Source organism: Heteronotia binoei, chromosome 12, assembly GCF_032191835.1.
Source record: "Heteronotia binoei isolate CCM8104 ecotype False Entrance Well chromosome 12, APGP_CSIRO_Hbin_v1, whole genome shotgun sequence".
Lineage (NCBI taxonomy): Eukaryota > Metazoa > Chordata > Lepidosauria > Squamata > Gekkonidae > Heteronotia > Heteronotia binoei.
Window position 1 is genome coordinate 74,953,344 of NC_083234.1, and position 19,745 is coordinate 74,973,088.

The 19,745-nt window shown below is 47.9% G+C and overlaps 1 protein-coding gene across 3 annotated transcripts in view; it reads left to right on the plus strand.

The window, feature by feature from the left end:
• Nucleotides 1–19,745, plus strand: part of LRRC8A (leucine rich repeat containing 8 VRAC subunit A) — a 55,068-nt gene that overhangs the window by 31,277 nt on the left and 4,046 nt on the right. For all 3 annotated transcript variants that reach the window (XR_009556023.1, XR_009556022.1, XM_060250565.1), the window contains exon 3: nt 3,292–5,455. Coding sequence is in view for 1 of the 3 variants with exons in the window: in XM_060250565.1 (XP_060106548.1) it covers nt 3,299–5,455 (2,157 nt within the window). In the remaining 2 variants the exon portion in view is untranslated. The remainder of the gene's footprint in view (nt 1–3,291; nt 5,456–19,745) is intronic.

Here is a 19,745-nt window from a genome sequence, read left to right on the forward strand (position 1 = left end):
GCTAATGGAAATAAAAGGAAATAAACAGCTAATGCTTTGGAGTCACGTAACTGCAGTCACCACACAGAGGTCTGAGTCACTTTATCCCCATGTCCTATTATACTGGAAACTAGCGTGACAGAAGAGGAAGGAATTTTAGAGTTTTGCTTCTGGCTGTTCTTCCTTGTGCTCAACTTTCCCCTGCGTCTAACAAAGTGAGTCTGTATTTTCAGTGGAGGATTGCACGTTATTCACTGTTGCAGCCAATGAACCGTGGAATAAATTTCCCATCTATTTGACTGTAAGGCAAGGAGTAGCTGCTAGAACTCATGCAAGCAGCTGCAAGTTTTGCCAGATTACCACATCTCCAGATCAGCTGGTTTTCCCTCTTTGTGTTCCGTTTTGCAAGGCATCAGGTGAACTCCCCAGCCCTGAGTAGAATTCTGCTGTGAGTGTGCCATTTAGGGGCCAGCAAAGTGACCCTCGGGAGAGTCTGATGGATATCTGTCAAGGCTAGAGGACGCACAACTCCATGTAAGCCTCCAAGCAACTTCTTGGGTTAATTGCTGTAAACAGTTTCAGGTGAAGGTTTGTGAAAGCTATGCGTCCGCACCCATGCGGTATGGTGTCTGTTGCCAAGTACTGCAGCTGCGGTGGAATATTGAATGTGTGTGTAGGCCTGGAAGCCATGGTTAACTTCTGACATCCCCGGCTTGGGGGCTTGGACATTCAGAGTGGTAGCTTGCTATTGCCCGCCTCTGCATCCCAGCCTTGGTATTCCTTGGAGGTCTCTCATCCAAGTACTTGTCAGGGTTGGCCCTGTTTAGCTTCTGAGATCCAATAAAATTGGGCTTGTCTGGGCTATCTGGGTTAGAGCAGTCTCAATGGAATTATGATAGCTGGATCTAATTTTTTAAATTTTCTTTCCTTTAAAAAAAAAACAGAAAAAAGAAGGGACAGAGCTCTTAAAAACCAGCGACGAAATAAGATTTTTTTAAAAAGATATATATAAAGACAAAAATATAACAACAGTGATGGAGGATTGATTGATTAATTTATTTAATCAAACTTATATCCCGCCCTTCCCTAAAGGTCTCAGAGCTGCTCACAACAGTTAAAACAAACATAAAATTTTAAAACCGGATATACAGTAAAATCATTTCCAGACATTTTACAATCGTTATGTCCGAGATGTATATTGATATTCTGATTATTTCATTGTTTTTAGTTTCAGTTCAGTGAGATTGCCGGTGCTGTGGAACAGCAGCCACCTCCCCCTAACCGATGAAAGCAAGTTTAAACAATTCGGTCTTACACTCCCTGCGGAACTGTGGCAGGTCTTGCTGGGCCCTGATGTTTTTGGGGAAGGAATTCCACAGTGCTGGAACGCTCTGGCTCTGGTGATAGATAATTGAGCTTCTTTCAGTCCGGCGATCTTAAGATGATTTTGGAATCCTGAACATAGTACTCTCTGGAGTACGTATACATAATTTTTTATAAACGGTTTCCAGTTCTCTAGGAAGAGTTCATCTTAATTGCCATCTGTATACCACACATTCAAATGTTGATGGAGTTCGTAGGTTCTCAGTCCACTGATCTACCAGAAGTGGGCTTTTGCCTTTCTGGCATTGTAGTATGAATCTTTTAGTCGTGTTAAGGGCCAGGAGGGTCCATTTTCAGTGACCATCACTTAGTCTCCAGGAGATAGGCAGATGGTTTAACACTACGTAGGAATCCTCAAAGCCAAAGTGAACATTCTAATACAAAATTAGTATGAGTATTAACTCCTATAGTTGGATCTCATTTTGCAGGCTTATGCCTCCAGGTGGCTGGGGAATAACACAGAGATGCTGCTGTGAACAGAGAGCCAGTTTGGTGCAGTGGTGAAGTGTGCAGACTCTTATCTGGGAGAACTGGGTCTGATTCCCCACTCCTCCACATGCACCTGCTGATGTGACCTTGAGTCAGTCACAAGTCCTCACAGAACTATTCCTCTCGAGCAGTTTCTGTCAGAGCTCTCAAGATGTTTCTGTCAGACACCTCACAAGGTGTCTGTTGTAGGGAAGGGAAAGGAGATTGTAAACCGCTCTGAGACTCCTTCAAGTAGTCAAGGGCAGGATATAAATCCAACTTCCTCCTCCACCACCACCTTCAGATTTTAGTAGCCATTCAGGACCAGAAGTCCCTAATTCCAGCTCCTTCTAACCTTAAATGTGTGTAAAGAGCCGTCAAGTCATGGCCGACTTATGGTGATCCCCTGCCTATGGGTTTTCAAGGCAAGAGATGAACAGATGTGGCTTGCCATTACCTGGCTTTGCACAGCAGTCCTGGACTTCCTGTTGTTGTTGTTTGACTCTTTGCGTCCCCACGGACAAAGTCACGCCAGGCCCTCCTGTCTTCCACCATCTTCCGGAGTCTGCTCAAATTCGTGTTTGTGACATCAGTAACGCTGTCCAGCCATCTCCTCTTTCGCCGTCCCTTTCTTCTTTTGCCTTGTCTTTCCCAGCATCAGGGTCTTCTCCAGGGAGTGCTCCCTTCTCGTTTGGTGGCCAAAGTATTTGAGTTTCAGCTAGACTTCGTAGGTGGTCTCTTATCCAGCTATTGACCCTGGCCATCCCCAGTTAGCTTCTGAATTCTGAACATAGCGGGGCTAGTTTGGGCGATCCAGATCAGGACCTTCACAAACCTCATTTCCCTTTTTCCTCTCCCGTGAATTCTTCTTTGCCCCCCCCCCCCAAAAAAAACGGGATTCTAGTTGGGTTCTTTGGCATTTCCTCCTCTTCAGATCTGGCTAACTTGCACAACCGATTCACTTAAAGTGGTAATGGTTGGGTAGCCTAACCCTTACATCTGTTTACTTGATATTAAGTCCCACTTGGCTCAGGTGAGAGTCATGCAGGATCGTCGCCTCAGAGTAGAATTCTAGAGCCTTTCTCTCCAGACTGGTGCACAAGTTGTTGGAAACTGCTCTGGGCAGCTGAAGGTGGAAAGTAAAGAGTGCTAAGTGAGAGTAGAACTGAGGGGCAGAACTGGGCAAGTGGGAGGGAGAAACACGCCCCTGGTTTAAGAATAATCTCTCAGATTAGTGGACGTTTTAGGAAACTTCTGTTGCGTTCTTTTATCTCAGTTGGAGTTGGATTCATGGTTATTCCCCACCCCACCTCTTTGGTTTATCAGCTAGCAACACGCTTAGTCTTACTGTATTTCTGGCTTTCCTGTAGTTGTCCAAAAAGGAAAGCAAGCTGGTAACATTTTGCTTCTGTGCTTCTTTTTTTCTCCCTCCTCACTCCACCCCCCCTGGACCTTTTTCAGGTGAGCCATGATTCCAGTCACAGAACTACGTTATTTTGCCGACACCCAGCCAGCGTACCGCATCCTGAAGCCATGGTGGGACGTCTTTACGGATTACATCTCTATAGTGATGCTGATGATTGCAGTCTTTGGAGGGACGCTGCAGGTCACCCAGGACAAAATGATTTGCTTGCCTTGCAAATGGGTTACCAAAGATGCTTGCAACGACTCTTCCAGAGACTGGACACCTGCGAGCCCAGATTCAAGTTACTATAATTCTTCTGTAGTGCCACCTCCAGTCGCTGGGCCAACAGGGATCAAATATGACCTCGACAGGCATCAGTATAACTATGTGGATGCCGTGTGCTATGAAAATCGCCTTCACTGGTTTGCCAAGTACTTCCCTTACCTGGTGCTTCTCCACACTCTTATCTTTTTGGCTTGCAGCAACTTCTGGTTCAAGTTTCCAAGGACCAGCTCCAAACTGGAGCATTTTGTCTCCATCCTGCTAAAGTGCTTTGATTCGCCTTGGACTACAAGGGCTCTGTCCGAGACTGTGGTGGAGGAGAGCGATCCCAAGCCGGCCTTTGGGAAAATGAACGGTTCCATGGACAAGAAATCCTCCACAGTCAGCGAGGACGTGGAAGCCACAGCTCCGATGCTGCAGAGGACGAAATCTCGGATCGAGCAGGGGATTGTGGACCGGACGGAGAACGGGGTTTTGGACAAGAAAGAGGGCGAGCAGGCCAAAGCCCTGTTTGAGAAGGTCAAAAAGTTCCGCACGCATGTGGAAGAAGGAGACATAGTTTACCGCCTCTACATGAGGCAAACCATCATAAAGGTGATAAAATTCATTCTCATCATTTGCTACACCGTCTATTATGTCAATAGCATCACCTTCGACGTCAACTGCAAAGTGGACATCGAGAGCCTGACTGGTTACCGCATGTACCGTTGCGCTCACCCTCTGGCTACTCTCTTCAAGATCCTGGCTTCTTTCTACATCAGCCTGGTGATCTTCTACGGTCTGATTTGCATGTACACACTCTGGTGGATGCTCCGGCGGTCCCTCAAGAAGTACTCCTTCGAGTCCATCCGAGAAGAGAGCAGCTACAGCGACATCCCGGATGTCAAAAACGACTTCGCTTTCATGCTGCATCTCATCGACCAATATGACCCCCTCTATTCCAAGCGCTTTGCTGTCTTCCTCTCAGAAGTCAGTGAGAACAAGTTAAGGCAGCTGAACCTCAACAACGAATGGACCTTGGAAAAACTGCGCCAAAGGATCACCAAGAACTCCCAGGACAAGCTGGAGCTCCATCTCTTTATGCTCAGCGGCATCCCAGACACCGTCTTTGACCTCATCGAGCTGGAAGTCTTAAAGCTGGAGCTGATTCCCGACGTCACCATCCCGCCTAGCATCGCCCAGCTCACCAGCCTCAAGGAATTGTGGCTGTACCACACGGCGGCCAAAATTGAGGCCCCAGCCCTTGCCTTCTTAAGGGAGAACTTAAAATCCTTGCACATCAAATTCACAGACATCAAGGAGATACCACTGTGGATCTATAGCTTAAAGACTTTAGAGGAGCTCCATCTGACGGGCAACCTGAGCGCGGAAAACAACCGCTATATCGTCATCGACGGCCTTCGAGAACTGAAGAGGCTCAAGGTGCTGCGGCTGAAGAGCAACCTGACCAAGCTGCCCCAGGTGGTGACGGACGTGGGCGTGCACCTTCAGAAGCTCTCCATCAACAACGAGGGCACCAAGCTCATTGTCCTCAACAGCCTCAAGAAGATGGTCAACCTGACTGAGCTGGAGCTCATCCGCTGCGACTTGGAACGCATCCCTCACTCCATCTTCAGCCTCCACAACCTCCAAGAGATCGACCTCAAGGACAATAACCTCAAGACCATCGAAGAGATCATCAGTTTCCAGCACTTGCACCGTCTCACTTGCCTTAAGCTGTGGTACAACCATATCGCCTACATCCCCATGCAGATCGGCAACCTCACCAACCTGGAGCGCCTTTACCTGAACCGCAACAAGATCGAGAAGATTCCCACCCAGCTCTTCTATTGCCGGAAGCTTCGATACCTGGATCTCAGCCACAATCTCTTGACTTCCATACCTGCGGACATCGGGCTGCTGCAGAACCTGCAAAATCTAGCTGTGACGGCCAACAGGGTAAGTAGAGAGAAGGGAGACGTGGGTAAGGCACCTTCATGCGTGGGAAGAAGGTATCCTTGGGTGTGTCTGCTTCATGGATGGCTTTTCCCCACATGGTGCCTAAAGAAGAAGATAAATAGATGAAATGGTATATGGGAATGGGGAAGGTGTTGTAAAAGTTCATCACTGGCTGTTTCATACATTTGCTTATTATTATTATTATTTAAATTGCCTCATCCCGGCCAATGCTGGGCTCTAGGCAATGTACAACAAAAGGTACACATAAAATCAATAAAACCAGTAATTTAAAACAGTTGCAACCCAATGAACCTACTTCGTTGGAGAGCCAGTTTGGTGTAGTGGTTAAGTGCTTGGACTCTTATCTGGGAGAACCGGGTTTGATTCCCCACTCCTCCACTTGCACCTGCTAGCATGGCCTTGGGTGAGCCATAGCTCTGGCAGAGGTTGTCCTTGAAAGGGCAGCTGCTGGGAGAGCCCTCTCCAGCCCCACCCACCTCACAGGGTGTCTGTTGTGGGGGAGGAAGGTAAAGGAGATTGTGAGCCGCTCTGAGACTCTTTGGAGTGGAGGGCGGGATATAAATCCAATGTCTTCATCTACCTCACAGGGTGTCTGTTGTGGGGGAGGAAGGGAAAGGAGATTGTGAGCCGCTCTGAGACTCTTCGGAGTGGAGGGCGGGATATAAATCCAATGTCTTCATCTACCTCACAGGGTGTCTGTTGTGGGGGAGGAAGGGAAAGGAGATTGTGAGCCGCTCTGAGACTCTTCGGAGTGGAGGGCGGGATATAAATCCAATATCTCCATCTATCTCACAGGGTGTCTGTTGTGGGGGAGGAAGGTAAAGGAGATTGTGAGCCGCTCTGAGACTCTTCGGAGTGGAGGGCGGGATATAAATCCAATGTCTTCATCTACCTCACAGGGTGTCTGTTGTGGGGGAGGAAGGTAAAGGAGACTGTGAGCCGCTCTGAGACTCTTCGGAGTGGAGGGCGGGATATAAATCCAATATCTTCATCTTCTTCTTCTTCATCATCTTCATCTTCTACTTTATAGTGTGCTGTAATAAGGTATCATATTAAAAAGCAGTCTCCTAAACCAGGGGTGTCAAACTCATTTGTTATGAGGGCTGGATCTGACATAAGTGTTGGGCTGGATCATGTCAGACCAGGCCATGGGTGTATCTATTTAAGATTAGGTAGCAGAGATATAAACTATGTAAAGGACACAGACAAACACAATTAATTTTTAAAAAGAAACTTAAAACATGCTTAAAGCATTAGCACTCAGTCTTAAAGGTGCTTTCTTTGTATTTCTCCCATGGGATCCAGGGAACTGGGCAAAGGAAGCTCTTTCCTTCCTTCCCCAGGGGATCAGGAGGGAAGGAGCCTCAGCCAGTAGAAGGAAGAGAGAAGATGTTAATCACCCAAAGGGTGATTAACATGTGGAATTCACTGCCACAGGAGGTGGTGGCGGCCACAAGCATGGCCACCTTCAGGAGGGGTTTAGATAAAAATATGGAGCAGAGGTCCATCAGTGGTTATTAGCCACAGTATGTGTGTATATATATATTTATATATCAAAAATTATATATATATATATAAAAAATTTTTGGCCACTGTGTGACACAGAGTGTTGGACTGGAGGGGCCATTGGCCTGATCCAACATGGCTTCTCTTATGTTCTTATGTGACACAGAGTGTTGGACTGGATGGGCCATTGGCCTGATCCAACATGGCTTCTCTTATGTTCTTATGTGACACAGAGTGTTGGACTGGATGGGCCATTGGCCTGGTCCAACATGGCTTCTCTTATGTTCAGAAGGAAGCAAAAGAGAGGGAGAAGGGAACAGATGACAACCAGTTGCTTAGGGGCCTGATAGGAGCCCTCTGGGGGCCTGATTTGGCCCCTGGGCTGCATATTTGACACCCCTGTCCTAAACTCTGTAGCGGCTGCCAGTTTTCAGACTGTCATCGGCAGCCACACCTAGAGATTCTTCTCCTGCAGGCTTAGTTTCCCTTGTGGTGATGTAGCACCTCACTTTTTTCTAGCAGCAGATGGAAATCCTTGTTCTTTTGGGCATCAGCTGCTGTTGGCTGTCTTTCTGTAGTAACCAGCAGGAGGCCGGAGCAGCGAGCCAGAGAAAACAAGAGAGAGAAGGGATTTCCTGTTCCCTTTGGCAAAATACTGTGCTGGATTATGAGGATGAATGTGGGGACAGTGTTGGTTGTTTCCTTCCTTTCCCTGAGCTCAATACACTAAGAGGTCTAGAATGGGGATCTCCAGCAGTTTTGGAACTGGCGGCCCTTGGTGCTTTCCTGCATGGTGCCTCAGAAAGAGGGTAAATGCACAAACCAGCCATACGTTATCAGAATTTTTATTAGGAGGGAAGGAATCATTCCAACGGATAAAAGTTCCAAAACGCTGTCATCCTGGCTATAACTTTTTGTTGGAAGGGATAAATGCAATGATGGAATGGTGGGGATATAGGTAAGGGTAGGTAAGGGTGAACAGGTTTCTGGAAACAATAGCTGGTGTTCTCAGATTGTTATGCCACTCAGTTTTGTATTCTGGTTGCCCCTTGAGTTGTACAAGTCATGACCAATGTTCCTTCTAATCTGAGTTAGTGTGAGCTAGCTCACAATTTTTTTAGAAAAAAAAGAAGATATTGGATTTATATCCCACCCTATACTCTGCATCTCAGAGTCGCAGAGCGGTCACAATCTCCTTTACCTCCCCCCACAACAGACACTCTATGAGGTAGGTGGGGCTGAGAGAGCTTTTACAGCAGCTGCCCTTTCAAGGACAACCTCTGCCAGAGGTATGGCTGACCCAAGGCCATTCCAGCAGCTGCAAGTGGAGGAGTGGGGGAATCAAACCCGGTTCTCCCAGATAAGAGTCCGCACACTTCACCACTACTCCAAACTGGCTCTCCGGCTCACACCTTTTTGTCTTAGCTCAGGAAGAATGGCCCCAGAAAAAACTACCATAAGATGCACTTTTTCCTCCAAAAAAAGTGGGGGGGAAAGTGTGTGCTTCTTATGGAGTGAAGGTACCTTCCTGGGGGGGTGGGGGGGCGATCCGCTGCCTCCACCTCCGATCCCGGCGCTTCCCCCGCGCCTGCCTGCCTGGCTCCAGCTTCTTCCAGCAAGCGCTGGGATCGCTCCACGCTGCCCCCTTTGCGAGCGCCGGCTGTGGAGAGGGCAGCGTGCTTCCTCCGTGCCTGTCTTCCTGGCTCCAGCTCTGATGCTTACAGCAAGCGCCGAGATCGGAAGGCAGAGGGAGCGATCTTGGCGCTTGCTGTAAGCGTCAGAGCTGGAGCCAGGCAGACAGGCACGGAGGAAGCACGCTGCCCCCTCTGCAGCTGGCGCTCGCGAAGCACTGGGTTTGCGGTGGGGGCAGTGTGGAGCGATCCCAGCGCTTGCTGGAAGAAGCTGGAGCCAGGCAGGCAGGCGCGGGGGAAGCGTCGGGATCGGAGGCGGAGGCAGCGGATCGCCCCCCAGGAGGAAGGTGCGTCCTATGGTCCGGAGCGCCTTATGGGTAATTGATGCAGTAGCGCACAACTTTAATGCCAGTAGCTCACCAAGTAGAATTTTTGCTCAGAAGACTCCACAGCTTAGAGCAGGGGTAGGGAACGTTGGCTCTCCATATGTTTGCCTACAACTCCCATCAGCCCCAGCCAGCATGGCCAATGGCTAGGGCTGATGGGAGTTGTAGGCAAAAAACATCTGGAGAGCAAACGTTCCCTTGGCTTAGAGGAAGTATCAGTCGTGACCCATAAATTCATGAGCTGTTGCATCTGGTGCTGAACGCAGAATTTCCAGTTGAGTCTTGTCAGCTTCAGGTCTCATTTTGTAAGCTTGTTCCTTAATTATTGGACGAAGAAAATGGGGAATTCTCCAATGAATATATGGGGGGAGCACCTTTGGGGGGGACATTACAGTTGCTAGAGGAGAATTTGACTTAGAACACTGAGTTTCATAAAAGTGTGAGAGGCTGTAGTAGAATGTCTGCTTGGCATGCAAAAGGTCCCAAGTTCAGTTTCCAACATCTCTGATTGAAAGCATCAAGTGATGTAAAGGATTTTTGTTTGAAACCCTAGTTGTCTTGAGTAGACAACACTGACCGACTGTGATGGACCAATGGTTTGATTGGTATAAGACAGCTTCATATGTCCATATGTGTGTTTTTTATGGTGCAGGGAGCTACAGACCATATCCTCCCAAACCCAGTGCCTCTCCCCGCCCCCCCACACACTCTGGCATTCCTGTTTGCTGCTGAGAGCCAGTTTGGTGTATTGGCTAAGTGCGCAGAGTCTTATCTGGGAGAAACGGCTTTGATTCCCCACTCCTCCGCTTGCAGCTGCTGGAATGGCCTTGAGTCAGCCATAGCTCTGGCAGAGGTTGTCCTTGAAAGGGCATCTTCTGTCAAAGCTCTCTCAGCCCCACCTACCTCGCAGGGTATCTGTTGTGGGGAAGGGAGATAAAGGAGATTGTGAGCCACTTTGAGATTTGGAGTGGAGGGCAGGATATAAATCCAATATCATTTTTTTCTGCTTCTTCTGAGAAAAAAAAACTTTCGGGGAAGAGAATTTATTTGCGCACCCGTGACACACATGCAGCTTTCTACTCTATGAGGTAGGTGGGGCTGAGAGAGCTTTTACAGCAGCTGCCCTCTCAAGGACAACCTCTGCCAGAGCTATGGCTGACCCAAGGCCATTCCAGCAGCTGCAAGTGGAAGAGTGGGGGAATCAAACCCGGTTCTCCCAGATAAGAGTCTGGGAGTCTCACCACTACACCAAACTGGCTCTCCGGCTCACACCTTTTTGTCTTAGCTCAGGAAGAATGGCCCCAGAAAAAACTAATTGATGCAGTAGCTCACAACTTTAATGCCAGTAGCTCACAAAGTAGAATTTTTGCTCAGAAGACTCTGGTGGATTTCTCCCTCTCTCAATTGAAGCTTGCCTGTAGGCACCCAGATTTTCTCCTACAAACTCTCACATGCTGAAGCTTCTAAATTCCTCTATCAAGTAGCCCTTTGTCGTCTGGGATCGACAGGTTTTCAGAACAGCGACCTGAAACCACAGAGCTCTGTGTATCTTTCGGTATCTCGTTCACATAATTGGGGTGCTTGCATGACTAAAGGGAGGTTAGTAACTACAAGCCAGCATAAACCCAGCATTATTCTCAGAATATTTGTCTTGAGTTGCAAAGGTAAATATGCTTTCTGGAGCCTGCCAGGTCTTGTGCCCTAAATAACATAGGATTGGACATACAGCAGCTCCACCATGAGGCTGGAACTGAGCGGTTTTTACTGACAGGGAAAGAGAAGGACACTAGCAGCGAGAGGAAGCCGTGGAAAAGGCACCCACAAAAAACCTCAAAGGCTCACAGCTGCAATTACTGGCAAACAATTATATAGCATTAAAGAGTGTGATTATTCCAAAATTCAAAAGTGCAATATAAACATTAAAAGACAATTTCATATGTGTTTGTTCATTCAACTTTCACTTTGACCCAACAAACTCCCGGTGTAACCGGGAGACAACAAATCAGCAGTTCAAAATCCAATTAACTCCACTGCAATCATTCCATAAATTCAGAGGCAAAGATCAGGGCCATTTTCCAGGGACTGTCAGTGGCAATGAAGCTGAGCCCCAATTCCTTTAACTGATCACGGGGCCGCAAGCTGGAGCCGGCCGTTTCACACGGAGGCTTCGTCAGATATTCGTGCTGCGGTTGTGCAAATCTTCAGTATTTACGCTTCATTCATAAACATCTCGAGTCTTCTCCCAGGACATCCAGAGAAAGAGAAGGGACATTAGTGCTGATAGGCCGGGACTTAGTTTGAAACAAAGTTTGGGCTGGGGAGCTGAATCCCAACGCTGGCGTCTCTGTCCTGGGTGTCTCTTGGGGATGAGCTAGCTTTTGATTTAGGGCCGGGATGGCTCAACTTGCTTAACATAAGAGCCACATAGAATAAACATCAGATGTCTGAGAGCTACAAGACACGGATGTCAGATGTTTGAGGGAAAAGAAGGAAGGAAAATGGGGAGGGAGAGTGAAAAGAAGGCAACTTTAAATGCATTCTCCAAGCTGCCAGGTGGCTTGGAGAAGTGATTTAAAGAGAGAAACGCCTTCTCCAAGCCGGCTGATGGAGTGGTGGGGGCTTTGAGAGCCATACATGGCTCCCAAGCTGCAATTTGGCCACCCCTGATTTAGGGCATTGAGCTGGGAGTTGGACTAGATAGCTGATAAGGCCCCTGTGAAATACAGTAAAATCCCAGCAGCACTTTAAAGACTAGCTGAAGCTCATGTAAGCTGATACTGAAATAAATATTGCTAGTCTTTAAGGTGCCACGGAACTTGTGTTGTATGTTGCAAGGACAGGCTAACATGGCTACATTTTTGCACTTTGTAAAGGCCCTTTCCAACACCACCGATCTGCGTAATGTGAAATACATCCCTGCAGGGCTTTTTTGTAGGAAAAGCCCAGCAGGAACTCATTTGCATTTTAGGCCACACACCCCTGAAGCCAAGCCAGCCGGAACTGCGTTCCTGTGTGTTCCTGCTCAAAAAATTCCCTGCATCCTCCAGTGCCTTCTGTTGGATATATAACAGGCTGCACCCTCTAAAATTAATTTCCAGCTTTGCTAATATCAAGACTGCCACGTTTTTCTTCTGTGTCATACCTGAGTGTTCTGGCCAGGGCTGGAGACAGATCTGAGTAATTGCTGGCTCTTATCTTTTCCAAGAGAGGTGCCAGTTGCTTCTTTATCTCTGTATGTTTTGTGCCAAGTGCCCAAGATATCAGGTTGCAACAAACTAATTCAGCATGCCGGGTGTGATCATTTTAAGAAGGCTGCATCTTCCAAACAGGGCTTTTGCTACCCCCTTTGCTGACATGGGAAGCTACCTGCCAGAGTGGTGGTGGGAAAGGTCCTTCTCTGCCTACAGAGGCAGACCAATGGGATAAGGTAGCTTCCCATGTTCCTTAGATGGTTTTGTTTTCCTTCAACTAAATCAGTTTTGGAAATATGGGGTCCTACTTAGGACCTTTCCTTTCCCCTTTCTCCGCTCTGTCCTTATCCAGCAAAGTTGTACCCGACTGCCCCAGTTTGGGTGAGGAGTGAGTGAGGGCGGTACATAATTTAACAACAGATCCAAAAGCTCAGATCCCCCCCCCCCCCCCCACCTGCTTGTGGAACAGTAGGAGGCTTAATGTGGCGAGGGGCTGTTGGTTGCTCTTGGAGCACAAAAGCAGATGGGGCAGGCTTTTTAAGGCTTTGCAGTCAAACAGAAGGCGATGTGTTTCCTTGCTGGCAGGGGCCCAGTTCTCACAAGAGTCTTAGAAGAGACAGATTTCTCTGCAGCTACTGGGCAGGGTTTCTTTTTTTGGGTATCAAAAGACCTTGAAGTCTGAGCTTATGGCATTTGTCTGTCTCCTTTTAGCCTGCGCAAAGAAGATTTAGCTACCATTCTAACAGGAAAGCTGAAAGTGGTGTGTCCTTTTTGTCTCCTCCTTCTCTCCCTCCATTGGATCTGCAGTGGAACAGCTAGCAGGTCCCTGTTCCCTGCTGGCTTGGCCTGGGAGGAAAGACCACAATTTCTTATTTTATTATTATTTTACTTCAGGTCATGCTTTTCTTCTTAGTGGGGACAGTTACTGCGCCTAGGGGAACATTGCCTTGCAGTAAAAGTAAATGGTCATAGCAGGGAAATGCAAGAAGTTTCAGGCGGCAGTTTGCTAGATAAAGCAAAAATCTAAGTGGCACTGAAATAACTAAACTTGAGTTCAGTTTATTTGGGTTTGCAGCCAAGTTGCAAAGGTAGAGGTGGTCTACAACAATGTTCCCCAGCCTGTGGGTCAGAACCCCAAAGTAGGTCTGAAAATAAATTAGAAGAAGATGATGATGATATTGGATTTATATTCCACCCTCCACCCTGAATCTTAGAATCTCAGAGCAGCTCACAATCTCCTTTATCTTCCTCCCCCATGACAGACACTCTGTGAGGTGGGTGGGGCTGAGAGAGCTCTCACGGAAGCTGCCCTTTAAAGGACAACCTCTGCCAGAGCAATGGCTGACCCAAGGCCATTCCAGCAGCTGCAAGTGGAGAATCAAACCAGTTCTCCCAGATAAGAGTCCACACACTTAACCACTACACCAGACTGGCTCTGTCCTACACCAAACAGTGGGCCAGCCCTCCCTAATGGCCAGCTGCTGCCCTTTCCTTTGAACATATGAACATATGAAGCTGCCTTGTACTGAATCAGACCCTTGGTCCATCAAAGTCAGTATTGTCTTCTCAGACTGGCAGCGGCTCTCCAGGGTCTCAAGCTGAGGCTTTTCACACCTATTTTTGCCTGGACCCTTTTTTGGAGATGCCGGGGATTGAACCTGGGGCCTTCTGCTTCCAAGCAGATGCTCTACCACTGAGCCACCGTCCCTCATCCTTTACTCTTTTGTATTTTGGAAACCAAGATTTGACCTTGAAAACAGTATCTTCCATTAGCTGGTTTTTTCCCCCTTCCCGGTATATACATGTTGATCAACTAAAAATGTCCCGATGGTCGCCAGAGAGTGAAAATCTTAGCAGGGATTAGAAGGGAGTCAAGGAGGAGAAAGCACTTTCCAGGGGCGGGGGATGTAACTCGGACCCTGTAAATCCAATCCTCACCAAACTTGGAGGAGAGGTAGAGGAGAGTCAGATTGAGATCCCCTGTGAGCTTGGTGTCTCTGGCTTACACAGGATCCATTCTGTACACTCCTGAACTTGCACCTGTCAAAATGACCTAGGTTCAGGAGCGCATAGAATATATCCTGTGCAAGCTACAGACCTCAGAGTTATTGGGGACCTCCCTGCCATGCTTCTCTACATGCTCTCCCAAGCAGCGTTCCCTCTAAGCTGAGTTAGTGTGTGCTAGCTCACGGATTTTTAGCCTCCAGCTACACACATTTTTGTCTTAGCTCAGGAAGGAGGACCCCAGAGCACACTAATGTATGCAGTAGCTCACAACTTAAGAACATAAGAGAAGCCATGTTGGATCAGGCCAATGGCCCATCCAGTCCAACACTCTGTGTCACACAGTGGCAAAAATTTTTATATATACACACACACTGTGGCTAATAGCCACTGATGGACCTCTGCTCCATATTTTTATCTAAACCCCTCTTGAAGGTGGCTATGCTTGTGGCCGCCGCCACCTCCTGTGGCAGTGAATTCCACATGTTAATCACCCTTTGGGTGAAGAAGTACTTCCTTTTATCCGTTTTAACCTGTCTGCTCTGCAATTTCATCGAATGCCCACGAGTTCTTCTATTGTGAGAAAGGGAGAAAAGTACTTATTTCTCTACTTTCTCCATCCCATGCATTATCTTGTAAACCTCTATCATGTCACCCCGCAGTCGACGTTTCTCCAAGCTAAAGAGTCCCAAGCGTTTCAACCTTACTTCATAGGGAAAGTGTTCCAGCCCTTTAATCATTCTTGTTGCCCTTTTCTGGACTTTCTCCAATGCTATAATATCCTTTTTGAGGTGCGGCGACCAGAACTGCACACAGTACTCCAAATGAGACTGCACCATCGATTTATACAGGGGCATTATGATACTGGCTGATTTGTTTTCAATTTCCTTCCTAATAATTCCCAGCTGGCGTTGGCCTTTTTATTGCAAACGCACACTGTCTTGACATTTTCAGTGAGTTATCTACCACGACCCCGAGATCTCTCTCTTGGTCAGTCTCTGCCAGTTCACACCCCATCAACTTGTATTGGTAGCTGGGATTCTTGGCCCCAATGTGCATTACTTTGCACTTGGCGACATTGAACCGCATCTGCCACGTTGACGCCCACTCACCCAGCCTCAACAGATCCCTTTGGAGTTCCTCACAATCCTCTCTGGTTCTCACCACCCTGAACAATTTAGTGTCATCCGCAAACTTGGCCACTTCACTGCTCACTTCCAATTCTAAATCATTTATGAACAAGTTAAAGAGCATGGGACCCAGTACCGAGCCCTGCGGCACCCCACTGCTTACCGTCCTCCACTGCGAAGACTGCCCATTTATACTCACTCTCTTCTTCCTATTACTCAGCCAGTTTTTGATCCACAAGAGGACCTGTCCTTTTACTCCATGACTCTCAAGCTTTCTAAGGAGCCTTTGATGAGGAACTTTATCAAAAGCTTTCTGGAAGTCTAGGTAAACAACATCTATCAGGTCTCCTTTGTCCACATGCTTGTTTACTCCCTCAAAGAACTGTAATAGGTTAGTGAGGCAAGATCTTCCCTTGCAGAACCCATGCTGAGTCTTCCTCAATAACCCGTGTTCATCAATGTGCCTACTCATTCTGTCTTTAATAATGGTTTCTACCAACTTTCCCGGTATTGAAATCAGACTGACAGGCCTGTAATTTCCCGGATCTCTTCTGGAACCCTTTTTAAAGATGGGGGTGACATTTGCTACCTTCCAGTCCTCAGGAACGGAGGCAGATTTTAATGCCAGTAGCTCACAAAGTAGAATTTTTGCTCACAAGACTCTGCAGCTTAGAGGGAGCATTGCTCCCAAGTTGTTGTTTTGAAGTTTTGTAAATATTTTGAGTCTGTCTAGGAATGTATTCCCTCAATGGCAATGGCAGAGTTCTTGGAAAGTTTGTGCCAGGCGCCCTGCCACGAACTTGACTCTGTGAACCATGAACGGGGCATGACAAAATTCATGAGAAAGTTTGCTTTGTTGTTTGGTTCATGCCCTTCCTTAATGCTGAACTAGACAGTTATTATGGTAACTGGATAAAAATACAGAGCAGAGGTCCATCAGTGGCTATTAGCCACAGTGTGTGTGTGTGTGTGTGTGTGTGTGTGTGTGTGTATATATATATATATATATATATACACGCACATATTGGCCTTTGTATGACACAGAGTGTTGGACTGGATGGGCCACTGGCCTGATCCAACAGGGCTTCTCTTATGTTCTTATGTGACACAGAGTGTTGGACTGTATGGGCCACTGGCCTGATCCAACAGGGCTTCTCTTATGTTCTCATGTGACACAGAGTGTTGGGCTGGATGGGCCATTGACCTGATCCAACATGGCTTCTCTGATGTTCTTATAGATTGCCTAGGGTGCCAAAACTCTGGTTGCCATACCAGGTAAATTCGGACTTTGTGGGTCATCATACCGAAAAGGTTGGGATCCAGTGGTCTACAAGACCTGCATCGGACACATGCTCACAAACTCAATCTGGTGCAAAACCTGGAGTCTGCATGCAAAGCGGATTATGCATGTAAATAGCCTGGTGGCCCCTGGGGCAAAAAAAAAAGAAAAGAATTGCTGGGCGCTCACTAGAAGAAGAAGAAGAAGAAGATATTGGATTTATATCCCGCCCTCCACTCCGAAGAGTCTCAGAGGGGCTCACAATCTCCTTTATCTCCCTCCCCCACAACAGACACCCTGTGAGGTGGGTGGGGCTGGAGAGGGCTCTCACAGCAGCTGCCCTTTCAAGGACAACCTCTGCCAGAGCTACGGCTGACCCAAGGCCATTCCAGCAGGTGCAAGTGGAGGAGTGGGGAATCAAACCCGGTTCTCCCAGATAAGAGTCCGCACACTTAACCACTACACCAACTGGCTCTAGGCAGGGAAGCTTTGCTGTTAGTTCCTTTCTCTCCCCCCCCACCCTGTCCTCAACAAGGGGCAGGACTTTCTCAGTGCTAGCCCCAACCTGGTGGAACGTTCTGCCGGAAGATGCTAGGGCCCTGGGGGATCTTTTGCAGTTCCGCAGGGCCTGCAAGGCAGAGATGTTCCACCAGGCTTTGGTGAGGCCAGCGATGGTTGCCAGGGTGACATTCCTCTCCTTCCCCCCTCCAAGGGGGCTCCCTGCCCCGATGCAGTACCTAGAAAACAGGAATTTGACAGCACTTCATAACAGACGTCCTCAGGTCTGTAACCTATTTTTAGTACCATATTTGCCGGCGTATAGGACGATCCCCCAACATTTCCACTCAAAATATAGAGTTTGTTATATACTTGCCGTATAAGACTACCCCCTCTTCCGCACACCATTGTATGGCCGCAGCGCCTCCGGCCCGCCCCTGCATCTCCCTGTGACTGGCACTAGTGCGCAAATGCTAGCTCTGCGTAAACAAGGGGTGGGCCGGAGCGCCGCTGCTTCCCGCCGAGCAGAACGGGCCGGTCACGCCGAAAAAGCTAGCACCCCTGTCTCGCTGCTGATGCTCGCCGCAGCCACGCTGATGACCCGCTGCGGCCACGCTGGATACTGCGCGATACTGGACGGTATGTAGAATGAGGTGGGCGGGCATCGGGAGGCCACTATGGGCAGCTATGTCTATCCCAACTGAAGTGCACCTGGAGTATAAGATGACCCCCCCGCTTGGAGGCATGTTTTTCAGGGCAAAAAAGTAGTCTTATACGCCAGCAAATGGGGTAATTGGTTTTAATGATTATTGTATGTTTTTATTGTTGTACATCGACTAGAGCCTGGCTTTGGCCAAGATGGGGCGACTCATCAAGCTGAATTGATGATGGTGGTGGCAATGGTGGTGGTTTCTTTCTTCTCTTTACTCCTGCATGCATCGCACCTCTCAGGTTCTGTAGGTTTTGAATTGCTGGCCCTGTGGTATGCCTGCCCAGTTCAAAGGGCTTCCTTCCTGGAAGTGCTCCAAAGTAAAAACAATGTGGCAGCACAGATGACCTTCTTCAAGATAGGACTCAGTAGTTAATGTTTGGCAGAAGTCTAACTTCACTCAGTCTGGTCATTGGCATGCACGGATTTTGAGTTTAGCAGGATGCTGAAGCCCGAAGCCCGAAATTAATTTCCTAGTCGTCCCCCCCTCCCGCAAAATTGTGGAATAAACACAGCCCTGGTGATGGTTTTTTAAATGCTGCTGGGCAGGATGTGATGCCAATACTGACAACTGTTCACTAGGGGCGGCGACCAGGAGATTTTTCCGTTGCCTGTGGCTTTCTGTTATGCTACAAATAATACCACCAATTCTACCATTCCTCTCTTCTTCTGCTGCCCCTTTGTTTTCTCTGCATTCTGATCCCCGTTTTGAGCGTGCCCGAAGGTTGCAAAAAGCTAATGTTTTACAACTGGAACATGCTTAGGAAAAGGAAGTTCATAAGAAGCTTTGAGTTAAATTGTTTTTGATCCTAGAACTACAGCGTGCTCACCTGCAGAATTCAGGAGGGTGTTCTGATCTCCGGAGAGCTGACGTGATGACCAAGGAGTAACGTTGGCTCCTGCCAACTGGGTCTGTTGTGGTTTCTTGGAAATGATGAGTTGATCCGATTAGCTCTATGACAACAGCGATGCAACTTGGGATAGCTACAGCTACGATGGCTGGTCTTCAGTCAACATATTTCCCCCCACCCCCACCCTGAGGTGTGAGATGATTTTCTGCAGCGGTTTGCTTTCTCTAGGGAAGGCTCCCCTCTGCCCCTCTTGGGATAGTGACTTCTGAAAGGGCCGCAGGGAAATCCTTGCCAAACCAGGAATATCTTTAGAGGCTTCAGAAAGTCCTCAGTTTTACCTAAGAGAGTTTGAGTTACGATCAAGAGGATGGTTTTTCTCCTTCTGCTAAAAAGCTTGCTTTGTTGAACATCTTTTTAGCTTGCTTAAAAATCTTAATTGCCATTCTGGCCTGGGAGCGAACGGCAAGCATTCATGCCTTGCGGCTCTCAAACATCCAATGTTTATTCTGTGTGGCTCTTATGCTAAACAAGTTTGGCCATCCCTGAGCCATCTGTGTCAAGGCAGGCATACAATCTATCCCACAGTGGAAGCCTAGAAGACTGCCAAAAGTGTACATTGATGGATGCAACCAGTCTGTGTGACCATGACAAAGTGGCCTTGGTCTAAACTTCAAAAGTGAGATCCTGTACTACCCAGTGCCGAAGATACCCCTGCCCATTGCTTGTAGGCAGGTTACAGGCATCACTGAGAGCCAACACAGTCCGTTGAATCTGGCAAACCCCCACCCTGACCACATACAAGGGGCATGTTGTTGGTTTCATCCCTGGTCAACTGCATCACTATTTTACTTTGAAAACTTCAGGTCTTAATGGAGTACTTTGCAAATTTTAAAAAGGGGCTAAATAATCCATAGTGCATATAACTTCAGTTTGCTATGTGAGAGCTACAAGCATAGCCAGCTTCAAGAGGGGATTGGATAAACATATGGAGCAGAGGTCCATCAGTGGCTACTAGCCACAGCGTATTGCTGGAGCCAGTTTGGTGTAGTGGTTAAGTGTGCGGACTCTTATCTGGGAGAACCGG